Source organism: Betta splendens, chromosome 14, assembly GCF_900634795.4.
Source record: "Betta splendens chromosome 14, fBetSpl5.4, whole genome shotgun sequence".
In the NCBI taxonomy this organism is placed as follows: Eukaryota; Metazoa; Chordata; class Actinopteri; order Anabantiformes; family Osphronemidae; genus Betta; species Betta splendens.
In genome coordinates, this window is record NC_040894.2 from 10,365,618 (window position 1) to 10,385,625 (window position 20,008).

Consider the following 20,008-nt stretch of genomic DNA (forward strand, 5'->3'; position numbering starts at 1 on the left):
GATGGTTCTTAACTTCTGTCTTGAACTATTTTAATCACTCCGTACTGCCTGGCAGATTTCCTACAGTCATATGTGAACTACAAAAATGTTTAACCTCAGCTAAAATCACTTACTGTCAGAATTAATGGGATCAGACAAGCTTTTGTGGCAAGCACACCTGACACAGAGTGTGGAAGTACAACTTAATTAAGTAGATCCGATGTACACACTAACAAAAACATTCAAATGAAGCTTGGCCTACTTATCTTGTCCGGAGGTAAAAATGCTCAAGCATGCAGAAACATTGTGTTTTTTTTTCCTTCTACTGTGAGTTTGTTATTAGGAATGCATTCATGTTTTATATTTTCACACATTTCTTATCCTATTTGACACCGTGGGCTCCAGTGTGAAGTGTGCAGCAGCCTTTCAAGTGTGAGGCAAACACGTGCAGCCATAACGTCCCGTCGCTTTCTTTGACATTAATTTTAGATGAGTAAATGGCTGCACAGCCTCGCCTTCTGTATGGAGAAATAAACACGAGCTCCCACAGTTAGATTCAGTGATGAAATAAGTAGACCAGAAACTTTGGGCAGCGCTGCTGAAGATAAATAACCTCTGGATAAGACAAACATTCCACTTGAATTAATTGGGACATAAAGTCTTTCATTTACATACAAGAACACAAGTGTGTTCGATTTGTTGTCAGTCTGCTTTTCTGTAGGTTGCTGATATTATATATACTATAATGACTTCAATAATAGATTATAATGATTTCTGAGAAATATTCATTCTTAATTAGGTTTAATTGTTGAAATGCTGCAACATTTAATATTAGATTGTTTTAAGTTGCTGCTCACTTACCCAGCAATGATTTAAATTTACTGACATTCTATCTAAAAGAGTTATCTTTAAACACTCTACATTATCATTTTAAAATGTTAATAGAAACCGTTGATTTAATGCAACTATTTAGGTAAATGTTTTCTCTCTACATTTTCCAGAGCTACTCGAACGCTGACATGTAAAACCACTCGGCCATGAAAATGCTCCTGTCTCTTTAAATATTCTTGCAGTAATTCTTTCAGTGTGCATATGCCCATTAAAAAGCCATAGAGCTTCAAGTCATCCACACAAACACAGAAGGGGAAAAAACTTCCCTAGGATTTTGAACAATACAGCAGCAGCTTCCTGGATTTTACACCTGCAGAGAGAGAGAGAGACGGGCTGAGCTGAGTTCAGAAGACAGAGTCCGGCTGGAGGAGCCAACTGCATCTTTTCCCCCGCTTGGTTTTACTTTATTTTGATTATTAGTTTTTGCATTGCTTTTCTCTAAACATCATTTTGTCATTTTTTATCTCACCGTCGTTTGTAACTATGCTTTTGCACATCTTTTGCATGGTGTGGGCTTCATCTGTCATTTTTCTGCAAGGCAGGTAAGTTTTAGTACAGTATTTAGAATAGTAGGAGAGAACTGTCAAGCTGTTAGGTTAACCATTATAATATGAATTTGTGCTAACTTCGGTGTATTCCCTGCAATTGCATTCATGACTGTGTTACTGTTGAGGTTAAGGTGGACTAAGATGCATACTGGCATGTTGACGGTGATTTAAAGTGAGGAGACTCATGCAAGCTTGTAACAATCTATTTCGAGAAGCTAGTAGTTAATAAATGTATGACACAAGGTTACATAAACAAAATATAAAACAATTTAACATTTAACCAACAATATGAAAATATATAATTAACAACCAATACTGCTCAGTATGAACTAGATTAAAATAAACTTGTGTTGTTATTGTTGTGTTATTGTCTGACAGTCATTAAATTGGTTATCATTTGCACAAATTACTTAAGGGAAATTTAGTCCAGATAAGATTTTTGAGGCATTAAATTTGAAGTTAAGAAAAAAAGGAGGACTCTATGGCAGCACTGTACATGGAGCCTGCTGTCCCGTCATGTGGCAGGTCTGTGCTCTGTAAGGAGATGAAGCTCCCCAGCAGAGCAGCCAAAGCTCCCTCTCCATCTGACTTTCTGGACAAACTGATGGGACGCACATCTGGCTACGACGCTCGCATCCGACCCAACTTCAAAGGTAACGTGTGTGTGTGTGTGTGTGTGTGTGTGTGTGTGTGTGTGTGTGTGTGTGTGTGTGTGTGTGTGTGTGTGTGTGTGTGTGTGTGTGTGTGTGTGTGTGACGGCGGGACCTCCTCTGTCAGGACAGGTGTGAGGAGGGCGCGCTGCTCAATTTGCACAACAATTTGGGCAGCGAGGCAGCAATAATCGCACACAGATGGGTCAGAAGTGAGAGACGCTGCGGGCGACGATGTTTTCACACAGAAGCCCGCTTTTATTGGTCATGTGTAATTACTGTTTTGATGCTGACCCACAGCCTCAGGCTATATTTTCACACAGACCTGTCCTTCAGATCCCATTTTACTTTGTCAGAAATGTCAACTTATCCCTGTCTGTTACCCACAGGCCAGTTCCGTCCAGTCTTGATCTCTGGTTGTGACAAAAGAAAGCAGATTCCCTCCGACATGTTTCCCGCTCAGCCTCTGGGGTCACGTTTCATATATATTTCATACTTGCTCCACATCCTTGTCAGAGTATTCTGACTGAATCCCAGCTGATTATCTATAAATACACTAATGTAACTAAAGGAAAAGATCAATAAATTATAGCCTCTTAGGAAATGAGTTGATCAAATATTTAAAGTTTCAGTGCTTGACAGATGCACCACACTAATGGGAACAACACACTTTCATGCTGGTTATCTTGTGTACGTGTATTAATCAGGACACAGCATGGCACATTATGAAGGGAACAAGCAGATGTTAATTTGAGGGAATGCTCTGTTCTTCGTGCAGCCTCCTTAGACAAACACTGTCAGTAGCGTTAAAGAGCGCAGTAAAACTATCGTGTTTAACGTCCATCTGCTCCTGTCAGGTCCTCCCGTCAACGTCACCTGCAACATCTTCATCAACAGCTTCGGCTCCATCACTGAAACCACAATGGTGAGAGTTGTTTTTTTTATGATATAGAAGTAGTGGAGTCACATCAGTAGTGCGGGTGGTGCTGAACTGTGGGTCCAATGCAAAACTACTCTACAGGAGCAGCAGATTAGCATGTGGACGCCTGCTTTTGATGAGTGAGGTGGAGTTTTAGAAAGCTGTTGTTAAGGAAAAACTGCTGACATCATGAGGCCTGAGAACACTTTCAAAAATGCCCTGTACATACACATAAGGGCAGAGAAACAATTTGAAATACAAAAGTAATGCAAAACTAATCAAGTGCATAGGAACATAGGAAATACCTATCAATATAAAGTGTTTGTTCTATAGGGATTCATTTCATGGTGTCTGGACACAGGTTACTGCTCACTGATCACATGCATCAGAATCTTTAATATTATTAATATTTAGTCACATAAAGCATTAATGGCTCAGTCATTAGTTTTATTTGTTTACTACTTTTTTATTATTGATGCCTAAAATATCTGCTATTATTACGCTACGACTGCAGTGTAAAAGCCATCATGTAACTTGATTACATAATGTCAGCTATGAATTTCTTATATTTCTATTTTTGACTCACTATTTTATTTATGGAGCCCATAGAAAGTGTTTGGGAGTAGTCTAGTTTTGTCTGATTTATTCCAGTTCAAAGATCCAAATGCTTTTTTTAAATACCTCAAAGTCAGGGCCATGAAATTTGAATTTATGAAACTGTAGTGGAGTTTGCTGTTTAGGTAAAGAGCACTCGAACCGTTCACCGTCACTGATGAGACACACGCTGCAGGTTCATGTGTTCCTCCCTTGTAAGCTACACATGTTTACTAGTATTGTTAACTCTTCAGTGCATCCAGATGCAAACTACTAAATGGTGGCAAAGCCACCTCCTCTATGGGAAGACCTCCACTCTGACTGAATTAAATAATTTATACTATGATTACCTTTGACTTACTGTAACTGCTTCCTGCAGGACTACCGCCTCAATGTATTTCTTCGGCAGCAGTGGAACGACCCTCGGCTGGCGTATAAGGAATATCCAGATGACTCTCTAGACCTGGACCCTTCCATGCTGGACTCCATTTGGAAACCCGACCTGTTCTTTGCAAATGAAAAGGGAGCAAACTTCCATGAGGTTACGACAGACAACAAACTGCTTCGGATATTTCAGAATGGAAATGTCCTCTACAGCATCAGGTGAACCGGGCTTTACTGCAACAATCAACCAATTTTGCCAAATTACCAGCTGAATATGAACTTGTGCCTCCGAAAGTCGCAGTCGTACTGTAAGTTTCCGTGTATGGTCCAATGACATGTTTGTTTCACTCCAGTTCAGTTCAATTGTAATTATATCATCCAGGCCACTCTGAGAGCAAGTTCATATGAAATTATAACCGCAGGCTAAAACAGAATCAGGTCATTAATGTGGCACTAAAGCAGTTGTGAAGTGAAGCATAGTGGTAAGAAGCTATAATTAGAATATACTGTAAGAAAGAAGAAGCACTTAAAGCTCCATCAACTGTTCCGTTAAACCGAATCATCAGTTGTTCTGCTAGTTACTGAAGCCACAGAACATTTAGCCTCAGGTAGTCAACCCCAGAATAACCGTACACTATAACTAACAATCCTAGGCTTGAATATGTAGCAATATATATGGAGACATCTTGGCTCATCAAAGAAAAGCAGCTGAAGACATTCATATATCAGTGAAGCTGTTGTCAGCTGCGTGCGTGTGTGTGTGTGTGTGTGTGTGTGTGTGTGTGTGTGTGACAGGTGTCAGGGAGGTTACTGCTGCTTGGTGTGACCTAATGTAGGGTGCTTGTGCAAAGGGCCTTGGATGACAGCTGAGCACAAAGTGCTGTGGCTGTAGGAGCCATTAGTTTGCTGGGCATCTTTCATCTGGTTGGGATTTTGAGTTCACTTTCGAGTACACCATTCGAGTATCAGCATATTGTTGCTGTCTATACTTTCCAGGCTGACGCTCACTCTTTCCTGCCCCATGGATCTCAAGAACTTCCCCATGGACAGCCAGACATGCACCATGCAACTTGAAAGCTGTGAGTTCCTCTTACTGTACGTATACTGTACATCTTTACACAAATGACACCTGCATTAACACGGGTTCTCTTCTAGTCGGCTACACCATGAATGATCTCATTTTTGAATGGCTGGATGTGGGAGCGGTGCAAGTGGCTGACGACCTGATGCTTCCCCAGTTTGTGCTGAGGGAGGAGAAAGGCCTGAGCTACTGCACCAAGCACTACAACACAGGTACATGCCCTACGATGGCCCGCCCTCCAAACTGCTACAGATACAGTCACTCAACTCCTAATAAGACTGTCAGTTTGCACCCGTGTCTCCCCTGTGATTAGGTAAATTTACTTGCATTGAGGTCAAGTTCCACTTGGAGCGTCAGATGGGCTACTACCTGATCCAGATGTACATACCGAGCCTGCTCACCGTCATCCTGTCCTGGGTGTCGTTTTGGATCAACATGGACGCGGCGCCGGCCAGAGTGGGACTTGGCATCACCACGGTGCTCACCATGACAACGCAGAGCTCTGGCTCCAGGGCCTCGCTGCCAAAGGTCAGACAGATTGGGTTGGAAGCAAACGGTGGGGAAATCTGTAGGAAATAACGCAGGTTATTAATTATTGGTCACAGTACAACATCAAGCTAAAGGTCAGAGATGCTTTAGGGAGAAATCTCCCTGCAGGGCGCCACAGACCCCCATGTTAGATGTGATCCCATGTGGTGAGAGTATGTGGGCAGGAGGGATGACTAATGCGTGGATGCCGCTGTCTGGCACTCGCACTCCCCTGACCTAAATCCAGTTCAGCACTATGGGACATTATGTATTGTGCATCTGAGACCACTAAACACAACCACAGGCTCGCTGATGTCCAACTCTGGAAGGAAATCCCCCAGGACACCATCAGCTGACTCACACGCTGTCCATACAGGCAGCCAGAGGCCACACACACGTCTGAGTCACATCATGGGTAGCTGTGATGAAACTCAGGCTACTCGGTGGTACAGACATGTTACTAGATTATATGTATTATATTTATAACATATTTATGTTTTAAGACCTTCCTGCTGAGTTCAGGGATTACAGATGATTCTACACTGGATTTAGACATTTCTTACTCATACGCTATAATCTTGCAAAGTTGACTTGAGGCCTTCTTGTTCCGTGACTGCCAATTATAATACAAAGTAATTTGAAATGCAATTGTTGAGAGATATGTAATTTAACGGCCAACATGCACATGTGGCTTCACAGGTGTCCTATGTGAAAGCCATAGACATCTGGATGGCCGTGTGCCTTCTCTTCGTGTTCGCCGCACTGCTGGAGTACGCGGCGGTTAATTTCGTTTCGCGCCAGCACAAGGAGTTCTTCAGACGCAGGAAGAAGCTCAAAGAGCAGCAGCGGCAGAGGACAGTGAGTGCTGCCCACCCACTCTGCCCCTGGGGCAGCTGTCACCTGCTATTCCCTGTGCCCAGCATTGCACAGGCCGCGCTACTCAGCTGCACGTTTCCCTCCAGCCATGAAATACACACAGCATTGACCTGTGATTAATCTAAATTATTTCTGTAAAGGCTGAATATTCTCATTATCTTCCCATTTTACAACAACCACACCTAAAAAGTTAAATAATGACTTATATTATTCATTTAATACCCTGGAATAGTCTCCTTTTAAGTTAATGTCAAATATGCATTTATTGTGTGAGAAACAGCAAGCTCTTAATACAACATTAACCCTACCAATTAAAATCACGTGCTGCTTGTTTCTCCATCAGCGAGAAAGTGGCGACAGTAAGGTGTCAGGCAACAACGCTCCTCTCGGGAACACGACCCAGAAGTGCAGCGTCTGCGCCAGGGTACGTAGAGCTGTCTGCTCCGTTAACCCGTGATCCCACACAGAGTCCGGGTAACCGGGTGCTTGTTCTGCGGTGTCTCTTCCTGGCAGGAGGAGGAGGACTTAGCCCAGCAGCGTCTGCTCCTGCAGAGTTATGGATTTGCAATGACGGGAGGTGCACCGGAAATGGATGCAACGCCGGTCTTCGCCGATCTACCTCCTGGTTTAGGGTTCTACGACATACGAAGGCGCTTTGTGGATCGGGCGAAAAGGATCGATACCATCTCCAGAGCGGTTTTCCCCATGAGTTTCCTCATATTTAACGTCCTGTACTGGCTCACCTACAAAGTGGTGAGACAGGAAGACGTTCAGGCGACACTGTGACGATTGGGAAGCGGGGACTGGATTTCTTCAGATCTGCTCTCAGAAACGTTCACACGCTGAGGGTCTTCAGCTGAGCTGTGCGAGATGCGTTTTGACTGCATGTCCGGTGCCACAGGGAGATTCCATGACATGGAAGAGCCCAGGGCTTTCCTTAAAACTTTAATACTTCCAAAGCAATGCACTCTCCATCAGCACTGATAGTTTATACATGACATGCGAGTGTACATTTGGCAGGTTCAGTTTCTTAAATCACGCTGTTCTGCAAAGAGTGTAGATTCAGTTACTGTGCTGCAGCTTCACATGTACAGTATTTATAACACATCCTGGCTTGGCCTCTATTTTTCTTGTTGTGTATAAACATCAAGAGCTCTGTTGTGTTCCCTGCCCTAACTATACTCCACATGCAGTAATGCTGCACGAATGATTTCTATGCTGCAGCTGCTGTGTGTAGGTATAGAGTGTATGAGCTAATATTAAATGTACTGATACTGTATGCATTCTGCCAATTGCTTGGCACACTTTGACAAATATAACATATATATTTCATACACCTCTCACCTCTCTCAGCCATTTCAGATCTAGTTTCAAACCTGCATATTGGCCAAAAATTTCTATATTTAATCACCTTCGCTCAATACAAATTAATATATGAATCATTACCAATTTTTTTCAGAATTTCATTAGGGTATTACTAGATGACAGCTTCTAGAGATTAGTGTATAGTGGTTTTCGAATTATATTAAAAATCAATATAACCATGCATGTCTCATTTTTTATAATAAATAGAATTTGAAATATGCGAAAATCTAACCTTAAATGAAGTTATGCTACAATCAGAGTGAGTAAATTGACAAGAGAATGGTTAAGAAAAGTTAGAAAAGCAGGTTTAATTAGTACAAAGTTCTTCTCAGGTCAACTATGGATGTTGTATTGGTGTTTTTAAAAATATCAAATACTGCAAGATGCAAACTGGGAACTGTCTCTGTAACTTTTCTTAACAAATATAGATTTAAATCTTTTGCCATATGGTCAGTTTAAAATAATAAAATCCCAAATAAATTTTTTGTATGTATGTTTATTTTACACCTCATGAGATTTGTTTTATTTTCCATTTCTCCCTGAGAAGGCAGCAGCAGGTCAGGATTTAAAACGCCCATATTTCACATGATTTTCAGGCTTAATTATCTGCTACACTATTTCCAACAACTGGGTAATATGAAATGGACAGGGACCCAATGCAAAAGCTTTGACTTTATGTTTCTTATTGCTTTTTTCATGGCCACATCTTTAGTGTTGTGCTGCTTATACAAATTTGAAAGGCAGTATTTTAAGCCACAAGAAGGAGCTGTTGGCTCTTGAATATCCCAAGTGCCCAAGTGAGCAGCATTGCATTGTATCACGTTCACCCACTATAGGTCAAATAACAGTGTAACAGACTGAGCTTTACTCAGATGAGCTCTGTGAAAGTTACTTTTACATAGGCTACAGATTCTATGATTTTATATTTATATTACAACAACTTAGTATAAAATAAAAAAGTTATTGTAATGATTATGATTCGTTTTCCATAAATACTAATTTGCTTGTCCAAGTTTTGAATGTGTAGAGTACATGTGTGAGTAATTGATAGTATGACAGATGTTACTCTTCAAATCACAAGGACTCAGAGTTAGATGTTCTGATCCATCCTGATAAATGCACCTTCTCTTACGGACTTGTCAGGACACGCCAGCGTTATGCCGGTTGGTTTTGTAAGCAGAGGAATGTCATTTTGCAGAATTTGCAGTGGAGCAGAACCGCGACGAAATCCATGTCTGCAAGGTAGAATTTGTGACAGGATTATACAAAATCGAAGCAATACATGCAAATCCAAACACTGATTACTCGCTGTACAAAATGCACTTTACTCTTTTGTGCGCAGTTTTTATTTTTTTTTTATTTCTGCTCCTTTTCTGCTTTAAGGTTCTTTTTGCTGAAAAGGTCTTGTTCCGCGCATGACAAAAAGCCGGCTTTGTTTTTGGGGAGTGGGCTCCGCATCCCGGGACCCCCGACGCAAGCGTGTCCACCGGCTGGAGACGTGGCACAGCCTCCGGTCATATGATTTGAGTTGCGAGACGAACCCCACCCCGGTGCTGCCCACCACAAAGTCACTTTTTCACGCGCGGATCCAATATATCAGTGTCAAGTGTGCGTGGGACCGTCTGCCGTGATATGACATGTGTTGCGAGAATATTCACTGCTTATATCAGCATAAACGCTGGACCTGATTTAGTGTGGGTGACCACCCAAAACAGAGCCATTTTTAGACGTTTACTGCTGACGTTTACAGCGGCTTCAAATAGCTTCCGTTTTACTCTGGTAGTGATTGGGCTGTTCTCCACTCACCCAGTGAGCTAACACACTGGTTGAAGTCCGACATTCTACACTTCAATGGAGGAACAGCCCAAAGATCGGGCACAAGACAAAAAATACCACCACCACGGAGAGGACAGAAGCTCCGTTGAACGTATAACCTGTCTAAAACATGATCAGAGCCACTTCCAGCGCCAGCATCAGGAAACGCAGACGAAGAAAACAGGTTGGGCCGTCCGGAAAAGTTAGCTAGCGCTCGCTAGCCTTAGTCAGCTAATGTCAACGAGCCGACTAGCATTTGCTAACTAATGCAAACTTCTCCGCGATTTGAGGCGTAACGTGCCGCTTGATGGTTCGACGCACGCGGCGTTGAGTGGAATATTTTTAGGAAGGTTCCAGCTGGTGACTGAGCCGGCGGATACGCCGGTCGCCGGGACGTGAACCCGAGCAGCGGGTTAGCTAGCTGGCTAGCTGACGTTGCGTGACAGTTGTCGCTAGTGGTGGTTTGACATATCGGGGATTGACCTTGTGCGCCGGTTTCACCACCCATTTTTCCTTAGCACGTACAAATAAGCCACTCCACAAATCGCCGCGTTGTCATCTTAGGCTCTAAGCGTTTTACTGCGAAACTTGCGCGGTTTTTGCGTTTCAACAGACGCCACAGTTGTACCCTTTTCCACTTCAGAATGCTTGTGTCCAGCGTAGGAAAACGAGCCGGCTCCACTGGAATGTTCTGCGCCGCCGTTTCCTGTCGGCCATGTTAGACTATACGCGCTAGCTAGGCTAATGCTATAGTTACCTGCTTGGTGGGGAACGTGGACGTCCACGTACTGGCAGTACTGGTAGTTGCGTTGCTGCACACTGGGCTTGCTGGTGCCGTGTGGCGACCGTAAGTCACGAGCACCTACTGACGCGGCCGCGGTGCCGCTCGTGACGGACGGAACCGCTCATAAACATTAGGAGGCACCGGCTAAGGCTAACGCTAGCCGTCTCTGACAGGCCTGTTGCATGTTGTCCAGTCAACGTGCGGCAACTTGATGATGGTCGCGATGTGGCCGAACACGCTCGAACCGAGCGTCGAGCGTTTGCTCGCGGCCGCGTGGACACGTTTGCTTTTCAGTGGACGCGAAACGGCTGATGTACACACAAAGTGACGGGGCAGCGCCACAGGACGGGAAGCCCCACGTTGACACAGCACTTCCCCTGCATTTGTGCAGATCTTACACATTTACTGTCCGCTCCCAGATCAGACTGTTGTTTAAAATGCTGCTGGGGGTCTTCTTACGTTTGCAGAAATGAAAGCTGATGAGTTCAACATTCAGCATTTGGGCCACGAACTAAAAATGCACACACGCTTTGTGCCAAATGTTGGTACTGTAAGTGATCTTTGTTGGAATTAGTTGCACATACGCTCCACAAGATTCCATTGAATCCTAGATATAGATATGATTTTACCTGAATATATAAAGAATGCAGTCCCATCACGTCATTTCAGTATAAATTGATTTTGTTTCCGCTTTTAGGCATTAAAAAAGTGAACATCGGCGACGAGGAGGGGGAGAAGAATACACATCGCTCTGATTTCCTTGGTATGCCCCATCCCCCCAACAGCAATGGCAACAAACATGTGAAGCAGAGGTTAACACAAAAGCTGTACACGACTGTTCCCAAAGTGAGGAGCAAAGGGTTGGACCATAAGAAGACTATGGACCTTAAAAATGACAAGGACAAAGCAGTGGATGTGAATCATTATGAGGTCCAACTTTTGGATAAGAAAGACTCCGTGTTGCATCAAAATGGTATTGTAAACTGTGGCTTAATTATAAATGGCTATTCCAGCAAGGACAATGACGGCAGCGGTTCCGAAGGTGGATATACTACTCCGAAGAAGCGCAAGGCCAGATGCAACAACACCAAGAACACTGATCATTTGATGAGAGAAAAGGACAAAGACATGCAGCAGGGCAACACTACACAGGAGCCTGGGGCTTTTAATTCTGAGACGACTGAGAAGGGAATGACTTCGAGACTCGACGGCTTTAGAGTCGCCCATAAATTAGAAGCCCAATCGACTGCTAGACGGCCTGTTGTTTCAGAGGCTTTAACGGGTGAAGCTCAGAGGAAAGGCTCTGAGGGAAAAGCTGTTGGCATGTTTGGTAAAAAATCAGAGGAGCGGCACAAAGCCAAACTTTCCTCACCTTCAAAAGAGGACTCCTGGACTTTGTGCAAGCCCCCTCCAGCATTTCCTGTGGACAATAGCAGTGCTAAAATTGATTCCAAGATCAGTTATGCAAGTAAAGTTAAAGAGAACCTCAACAAAGTAGCTCAAGGTGGAGGAGAGGCACTGCCGCCTCCTGTTAGACTGTCGCAGGTCCCAATGTCTGCTATGAAAACTAAAACCTCAGCTAGCTTTACTAATGGTCCTGGAAATGGCACCTTCTTTGCTACTGCTGCTAGTTGTATTCCACCAGCCCCATCTATCCCGAGTGGCGAGAATGTAGCATGTTCTTTGGAAAGTAACCGTAGCTCTACTACCAGTCCTGTAGTTGGGGATGCATACGAGCCTCGGAAGTGTGCTCTTTTAATTTACCCTTTAAATATGCAACCTGTGCTCCCCAGCGCTCGTCACCCCGACCCCCCAACCGCTCAGACAAATCAGAAAGCCTTGGGGGACATCTTCCAGAATCAGTGGGGGCTTTCTTTTATCAATGAGCCCAACCTGGGCACGGAAGGCGTGTCCAATGTCCAGGTGCCTGCAGAGGGCACGACTACTGTGGGGGCTCAAAGCGAGTGTCCGGCTGGCGCAGTCCAGGTGGCCCAGCCCTGCTTTGATGTCGACCCATCTCTCCTAGAGCCAGACGACCCTGAGAAAAGGACTTGTGCCCCATGCAATGTGTCTGACATCTGTTCTACTGCTTGTGTAATTAGCGAGGAGGAGAAAAAGCTGCAGCTTTATGGCCAAGAAAAGACAAAAGTTGAGGCCAAAAGTGCAGGTTCTGCTGTGGCAGAGCCCATTACAGACATCGGTGCTAAGTCTGCACAGGGCCAGGTAACCAGTTTGTTGTTTGGTTCAACGAAAGACCCGGTCCACTCTAAAGATGCTGGTAGAAGATTCAGCTGGGGATCCTTTGACGTTAAAGCTGCTGTCACTTATCACACTAAAGGTAACTAATTATTCACTATTATGGGTTTGAAGTTATAATCCTTAAGATTAATTGGCACAGAGTTGTGTAGTATAGTAATACACAAACACTCCAGGAGCCGCTACATTGTCGGTGCGTTAATTGAACAGCTCACTGGGCTACTCCCACTAGTTTAGCCGTATCCTTTCAAAATGAAATGATCCACTTACAGAATATGTCAAGTGACACATTATTGATGAACGGCCCTGCATTAGCACAAACCCTGACAAATGCACAGCGTCTTTGGGGAATGCCTCACAATGAAAGCTGTGTATTGCTGCTGTTGAACGCTTTCAGTGTGAGGTATTGGATTTGCATGGGCAGCAACTCGATACGGGCCAGATTTGACTGAGAGAGAGAGCGAAAAGCAAACAATGAGGCAGATATTGATGAGATAAATAATTACAGACTGTAGCACTGCAGTACATGCTGTATTGTTTCCTGTGCACATGGAGGCTGTTGGGAAAGACACAATGTCAATAATAATAATAATAATAATAACCCTAACCCTGTAGTGATATCACTGCCGTATAAATTAATGAGGGAAATTTAAATAATAAACATCTTATGGGTTATAACTTGATTTGCCCTATGCATGTTTAATAAATAATGTTTATGTATTGTGTTGCTACAAATGTATTCCATGCTTTATAAACAATGCAACAAATGCTGAAGTAATCATTTTGTTTGTGTTTGACAGAAATGGAATCCATTTGCAACTTGCAAAAACAAGGTAAACCTTTTTAACAATGTTTTTCTCAGAAATAGCTGAAATAATATAACGTTCTAAAAGTGAGAAAACAGTGTAGTGTAAACAAGTGTAATTTAGTCTCTTTCACTGAGCATCATACATGGGTTCTATTACTTGTGATGTCTTGAATATCATAAAAGTAATCATGTGATTTTATTACTTGTCAAACCTGTACGTCTTTGTTGGCATGGCTGGCAGCTCGTATGACCCCACGTTTTGCATTCTGTCTCTTCCCTCTGTTCTAGATCCTAAACGAGTAGTGGTTTATGATGAGACCAAGGATGGACCTGATCAGTGAGGTAGATGGTCTACAGAACTTTTACCTTCTTCTCTTCTGGGTGCTGCAGTTACCTACCTTGGAAATCATAAGTCCTCTTGGATAGAAAAAGTGACAGCTGTGAAAACATTGAAAGTTTAGCATGACACATTTTCCCTTGGAATCTTAGGTGGAACAGACATTGTTGGCGACATCACACAAACACAAACATTCTGGAGGGACGTTCAGGTTGATTGGTGCCTCTCCACATCATGAATGGACTCTTTGAGCTGTGATTGCTGTTTGTCTTGTTGCTCTTTAAGGATGACTTCACCACAATGAGCTCAACAAAAGGAAGGTGCAGCTCACTGCACCTCTCTTAGCCTTTATCTGGTTGAACTTTGGCAGCCATTGGGATGACTATGGGATGCCTCAGTCAATTTCTTTCTTCATGCATTCAAATGAGTTCAATGTAGATATGTTAGCCGTTATACATACACATCTGTGTGCAAGCTTGAGTTCACCGTGGATGAGAGGAGAACACACTTTGCAAAGAATGCCTTGAAGTTGGAGTCTTGGTAAACTAAGTTAAGTGCTCATAGCTGAGGCCCCACCCAGGAAGGGAGAACCTTGTCTTAAATCCTTTTATGGGGAATTTAAAGCCCAGAAATGAAACGCTTGCTTTTCCTTTCATATGGTTTCTTCAAACCCAAAACGAGTGTTATCTGCACTGCAGTAAGACCCCAGAGCACAGGTACAAAAGTGCCCGAGTTGAAGGAACGTTGCGCCCTTTCGTTTCATTTCAATGCAGGTGTGCTAACGATTTCAAAATCAGGTCTCCGTTATATCTTAAAGCTTTTTTTAAAAACCATTTCATGCACATTATTACGATGTCAGTGCTGGCTGTTAAATTCAGACTGTGGTTTGAGTTCAGACTTGAACAGTGATTTCAGTAGAGGCATTGTTTCCAGTTACTTCTGTGTTCTGTGCTGTTGACTCAGCAGCAAGACTCAGGATGTCCAGATGTACTCTTCTCGTCAAAGGAACATGTTTTGTATTTTATGACTTAGGGCTTTTTTTAATTACTTTGCTGTCATATAGCATTGTATTACTTGCATGTTTACTGGTGGAAAGGATTAAGTCCGAGGTCACTGTTCACCACAACACAAATTACAGTAACCCAACAGTTGCAATACTAATCTAGGTTCCACAACTTAGCCACTTTGTCGAGTTGTGTTGAAATGTGAACGTAAGTTGTACCATTATGGTTTACTGTGGATAATATTTGCAAACCAGTGTGCAATAACACTATGTAACCCATACATGTTCAATGGGTTGTACGTAGGTCATCAACAATGCTGGTGTGGCCTGCAGTTCATTAGTTTAATGTCCAGTTTGCATTTTTTGTTTATTGCACAATTAGTTGTTTTTTCCCAAAAGAAACTTTTATTTAAGTCTAGGGAGCCCAATTGTACTAACTGCTAACTGGCCAGCTGTGACGTCATATTCATTACCACCTCCAAATCAGGATTAGTTTATTCAGCAGAGAGAAGAAACTGCCCTGGTTTCTTTAATCTACATAATATGATTTGGTTAACGTGTGGATTAATAGCACTTTATGTAAACTAATTGCTTTTATCTTATAATGACTAGAGAGATCTATATGTACCGACAAGAGATACTCTTAGAAAGAATGGCTCTGGGCTGTTACTTCTCAGAAAAAATACGTTGATTAATACACAATTATTAAATGTTAACTCAGGTAGTGTTGATAAAGCCATGACTGTGTTAAATATTGTTTTTGCCAAATGAACCATGTCACATAATGTCAGAATTGGAAATGTTGAATTGGATTCCTATTATATGTAATGTCATGATGTGACTAAACACCAAATAATTACTTTGGAGAAGAACTGACATGACATGCAAGGTGGAAATGTTCCCTACCCCCCGCGTTGTTTAAAAAAAGCACATTGCTCCATGCGCTGTTTTCTACGAGTGTGTTTGCAACCTTCGATGGTCTCCCTTGTGTTTTCATAGTAAAGCACCTCTTGGTTTTCTTCCTATTATTATGGCTAAACATCCGTGGTGTGTTTGTGGGCTAGCTACAATCTGGGACTGAGCTTTCAAGTAGGCGTCTATCCACTGTGTCCTGATTAGGCGGCCGCTCGCTCTGGTGCACAGAGAGAGAGAGAGTCACCGCTGTAGCAGCTGTCTGGACATCCAGCTTGTCCAGTTGCAGTCAGCACCTCCTGGTAGTCCCAATGTTTTGTCACTGCTTCCACTGTGCAGTGTGTGTGTGTGTGTGTGTGTGTGTGTGTGTGTGTGTGTGTGTGTGTGTGTGTGTGTGTGTGTGTGTGTGTGTGTGTGTGTGTGTGTGTGTGTGTGTGTGTGTGTGTGATGGATAAGAACAACTGGCTGATGGGGAATTAAGGCTATTAGAGGAGATATAGCCCATTAGCATGTAGATAGTTATGTTTTTCTATGCTGTCCTTGCATAATGTTAGAGAAAGGTTTTGATTTATTTCTTCTGATTGCCCTCAATTCATAGACAAAGTAACACAATCAGGTTGACTTCATGGAACAGCATGAGTGGACAGAGATGCAGCTATAGGCTAGTAAGAGTGATCAGAAAGAGTAGTATGCGATATTACTGTAGTCTTGAGTAATACTTCTTTTTGAGAGAGAGAGGGGGAGGATGGTCCTGGTGGAGGGACACCAGATAATCCCCCATCATTCTCCCCCATGGTTCCTCGTTTCCAAGCACTTAAACCTGCAAAAGGCTACGTTGAATATGCATTTTTAAAGAGAACTATTAGCAATGTAGCCTGCAAACCAAAAAAAAACACAGGTTCTTGAAGCTGAGTAGATGTTTAATCAGTGATTTAAGGGGAGAGGGGGCTTGAGTGAGTGACTGGCGTGTTGAAAAAGAGAAGCCTGATCATGTGGAGTTTCTGCTTCCAACCCTTCAGGATGCGCAATCACCTCAAGCACCGATGCAGGTTGTGAGCGGCGCAGTTCGGCCTCGTTTTGTGGGTGTGTGCGTAACGAGTTCTTCCTATTATATGCAAGTTTCCCCGTGTATTTCTAGCCCCCTCCCACACTGGTGTTTCTTGTTCAGGTGCCTATGTGGAGGAAAAAAAAGTTTTGATTGTTTAAAAATCTGCTTCCAACATATTCTCTATTTGTGCCATTTTGTTGTTGTTTTTTTTCTTTTTTTTACAAATGCAATGTTTTCAGTTTTCTAACCGCTAATCTTCTTTTTAAGCAACACAGACGCAGCTAAAAGCAATGAGCAATTTTTAATCTCTGTAGTTTTTCAACTTGTCATGGTTTGTGTTCAGAATCGTGTGACCTATAGCCAAAACCAGTATGAACGGGGCAGGGCTGTCGTCATGGTGATGTCTGAAGTAGCACATCATTGATTTAAACCGATTTTAACAAATTAATGTTGTAACATTTGTTTTAAAAATGTTTAAATTCTTTGAGTTAACCCAATTTATCTTTAGATGCACACGTAGGATGAGACTAAACGGCATAAATGAAATCAAGATTGCCTCACTTCTGATGCGTCGTAGATGAATTTAGTTGTTGATTAAGGCTGATGTAGAGCTACTTTCCCATATTAGCACCAATCTTAATATATTTGAAGTTGCAGTTTCCAACAGATTTTATACAAATGTGCTCCTTCAGATAGTGGAGCATTGAAACACGCTGCGTCGCAGAGTTCCTTGTACTGTTTTAATTTGTTTGCTAGCGTTGTGTCATGAGGTGGAGCGAGGTGTCAAACAACGAATCTGCTTTCGCCAAAGGTACACTCACTACTCAGATATTCAGCTACTGAATGACGAATGCACAGACGGGAGGCCTTGTTAATGATGTCAAAAGCAGCTCCCTGACGCCGCCCGTGAGGTTTTTATAAGGTGAAAACAAGTCACTACTGTAGCAGCTGAATGTCACTTTGAGCGTGTTATTAAACGGTGCAAGAGAGAAGAAATTACAAAAAAAACCCAAGATAAATACCGAAAGTGCTGCTTCTTCATCCAGTAATCAGTCGAAATGGGAAATGCTGGACTTGGTGTTTGTGCTCGACTTAAACTGTCCCTCTTTTAACCTGTCATTGCCTCTCGGAAGTGTTCATTCAGAGGCGTTTTAGCGTTTGTTTTAGCGAGTGACACACAAGCGGTGCAGTGTTTGTGAATCCAGACGGATTCAGTCGTGGAGAGAGGTGATGTGTTGTTAGGCGTCATCTTTTTCTTTGTGTTCGTGTGTCATCTCAAATGGCTGTTGTTGTACCTGTTGATGCATATTTTCGTGCATCCCCAACCTAAAATAAGAGGCAATAGAATTTTATTTCTCAAATGTCTTACAGGTTGACTTTTTAAGTGAGCGGTCTAATTTAACTTTTGTTTCGTTTTGATTTGAACGGACGTGTCACATTACAATACAATGTTGTTTTTTTTAAAAGGAAAAAAAAGCATGATGATAATAACCCTCAAATTCCAAATGATGTAATAGTCAATAAAGAAATAAACAAAACCTCCAGTGTTCACAATTTTAGTTTCCATTAAAAAGTCAAATTTTCATGAAAATTGTTGTGTTCTGTGTTGTTTTGTTTATTGATAATATTTAGGCAGTTTCATCATGACATGTTTAAGGTAACACATGAACAAATCCACAGATCTTTTAAAATACAACACATTTACATTTACAACACACAAAATGTCTTTGCATTATTGACTCATGAACACTTGCACAATAGGAATTAATGACTATTATATATAATATTTGAATAATTTACTTTGATACAGTACTTGCATAACCACACTATACCATTTTCCCTGGTTTACTGTAACTTTGCTACAAAATTTACAACATGATCTAAATTACAATAGTTATTATCCTTTCACATGAAGTTCATTTAATTAATTTCATATGTCAGCTAAGAGATCCTGATTATTCGTGCTGTGCTTTTAAAAGCTTGCTGCAATGTACAGAAGCTCCCATGGGCACAGATCCCACAGCTTCTTCAGGTCATCTGGTATGAACGCGCACCGGGCCGCGTTCGTCGTGCGTCCGCCTCAGGTTTGCGTGGACACCGCCGGAGCGCGGTTTGGCTCAGAACCTCCTCCCGAAGGGCTGATCGCTGGGGAAATGAGGTCCAGGAGCCCCACGTCAGACACGGGCCACGACCCCCGAACAGCAGGCTGTGCTGCTGCCGCGTCTTCTGCTGGGAACGTGTCTGGCACAGCCACATGTTGGAATAAAAGTTCATATGAGCAGGAAACCACCTTGAAAAGAAGACACAAGGTCATCAAACGTCTAAATAACACACAGCAACCATTTATCCTTGAGTGGGAGCTGTTAAACCTAAACACCCACCGACGCTAAGGCTTTAAATTCTAAACAGACGTCTATGGCCCCACTGTGTGTTTAAATGTCCCCGCTTCCATCAGTGCGGGATGTGATGAGCTCAGCTGACCATAAGCAGCATCACCATCACGCGCTGAGGCCAGGTTGTTGTTCACAGTCGCCCCCCTGTGGACGAACCGTGTTACGCATTTTACTGTCTGTCACAGCTCCACTCCAACCTGCATCTCTGAAGTTGGACGCCTCCCAACTTCGGCTCCTCCAAAGTGCGTTGTTTTTCTGAGCCACAGACACTGGGGTGAGTCAAGGAGCAGTTGACACTGCGGGCAACATCCACACACACATTTTTCCACTCCGTCCATAGGAATGAACCGGTGTTTACCGCTGCCTCCTCAGTTTTACCTTGATTACGGAGTGCTTGACGGAGCCCACATGGGGCCGGGCGCTCGGGGCTCGGCGGCGCTGACAGACCTGCCGGAAGGTCACTAAAAGGCGCGATCTTCCTATCAGCAGTCGAGCTCGGCTCAGGTGTGTCTCAACAAGACGTCCAAGTCCTCTCCAGGACGAAGACAAGGTGACCGCTCGGCAGAAAGAAGAGGAGGAAAACACTGTGACGAGTAAATAACACACTGGGAAACAGAGCGTGTAGTAAAATAAAACACATACCAGCAAGTCTCTATCACACAGCTGAATATGTAGCTATGGAACAAAAGGCTTTTGAAGAGCATGACTACATTATGATAGTAACACATTAACATTGTTGCACACGAACAGTGAGTCACGGTTAACGTACATGTCGGCTGCATCTCTGAGCCGCTGTCGTGAGGCAGGGGGACAGATGAAGGTGGACGCTGCACAGGG

General features: G+C 43.0%; 2 protein-coding genes and 1 long non-coding RNA gene across 6 annotated transcripts; 2 read left to right on the top strand and 1 right to left on the bottom strand.

The window, feature by feature from the left end:
- Window positions 1-852: 852 nt before the first annotated feature.
- On the top strand, window positions 853-8,063 carry glra4b (glycine receptor, alpha 4b). The gene is made up of 10 exons (XM_029174009.3): window positions 853-1,412; window positions 1,944-2,071; window positions 2,926-2,993; window positions 3,961-4,184; window positions 4,962-5,044; window positions 5,121-5,258; window positions 5,360-5,574; window positions 6,274-6,432; window positions 6,794-6,874; window positions 6,964-8,063. The coding sequence occupies exons 1-10, from the start codon at window positions 1,354-1,356 to the stop codon at window positions 7,234-7,236; spliced, it is 1,428 nt and encodes a 475-aa protein (XP_029029842.1). The 5' UTR covers window positions 853-1,353; the 3' UTR covers window positions 7,237-8,063.
- LOC114869624 (uncharacterized) lies at window positions 2,112-10,527 on the bottom strand. 2 transcript variants are annotated; one of them, XR_005898580.2, is made up of 4 exons: window positions 10,388-10,527; window positions 5,435-5,612; window positions 3,943-4,083; window positions 2,112-2,979 (listed from the first exon to the last, which is right to left on the bottom strand). It is a non-coding gene; the product is annotated as an uncharacterized LOC114869624 (long non-coding RNA). The 2 variants fall into 2 exon arrangements; XR_003788176.3 differs by having other exon boundaries at window positions 3,932-4,083.
- Window positions 8,858-18,369, top strand: nufip2 (nuclear FMR1 interacting protein 2). Of its 3 annotated transcripts, XM_029173998.3 has the most exons (5): window positions 8,858-9,814; window positions 11,112-12,752; window positions 13,471-13,503; window positions 13,767-13,820; window positions 13,968-18,369. In XM_029173998.3, the coding sequence occupies exons 1-4, from the start codon at window positions 9,667-9,669 to the stop codon at window positions 13,817-13,819; spliced, it is 1,875 nt and encodes a 624-aa protein (XP_029029831.1). In that variant the 5' UTR covers window positions 8,858-9,666; the 3' UTR covers window position 13,820; window positions 13,968-18,369. The 3 variants fall into 3 exon arrangements, with proteins under 3 accessions (XP_029029831.1, XP_055358155.1, XP_029029832.1); XM_055502180.1 differs by having other exon boundaries at window positions 8,859-9,814; window positions 13,767-18,369; XM_029173999.3 differs by lacking the exon at window positions 8,858-9,814 and adding an exon at window positions 10,826-10,964 and having other exon boundaries at window positions 13,767-18,369.
- The last annotated feature ends 1,639 nt before the right edge of the window (window positions 18,370-20,008 follow it).

Bases quoted from the DNA above. Each gene is read 5' to 3' on its own strand.
- glra4b (XM_029174009.3), top strand. From the start codon at position 1,354: ATGCTTTTGCACATCTTTTGCATGGTGTGGGCTTCATCTGTCATTTTT. The intron at 2,994-3,960 runs GTGAGAGTTGTT...TGCTTCCTGCAG, and splicing joins CCATCACTGAAACCACAATG to GACTACCGCCTCAATGTATT. The intron at 6,433-6,793 runs GTGAGTGCTGCC...TTTCTCCATCAG, and splicing joins AGCAGCAGCGGCAGAGGACA to CGAGAAAGTGGCGACAGTAA.
- nufip2 (XM_029173998.3), top strand. From the start codon at position 9,667: ATGGAGGAACAGCCCAAAGATCGGGCACAAGACAAAAAATACCACCAC. The intron at 9,815-11,111 runs GTTGGGCCGTCC...TTCCGCTTTTAG, and splicing joins AACGCAGACGAAGAAAACAG to GCATTAAAAAAGTGAACATC. The intron at 12,753-13,470 runs GTAACTAATTAT...TGTGTTTGACAG, and splicing joins TGTCACTTATCACACTAAAG to AAATGGAATCCATTTGCAAC.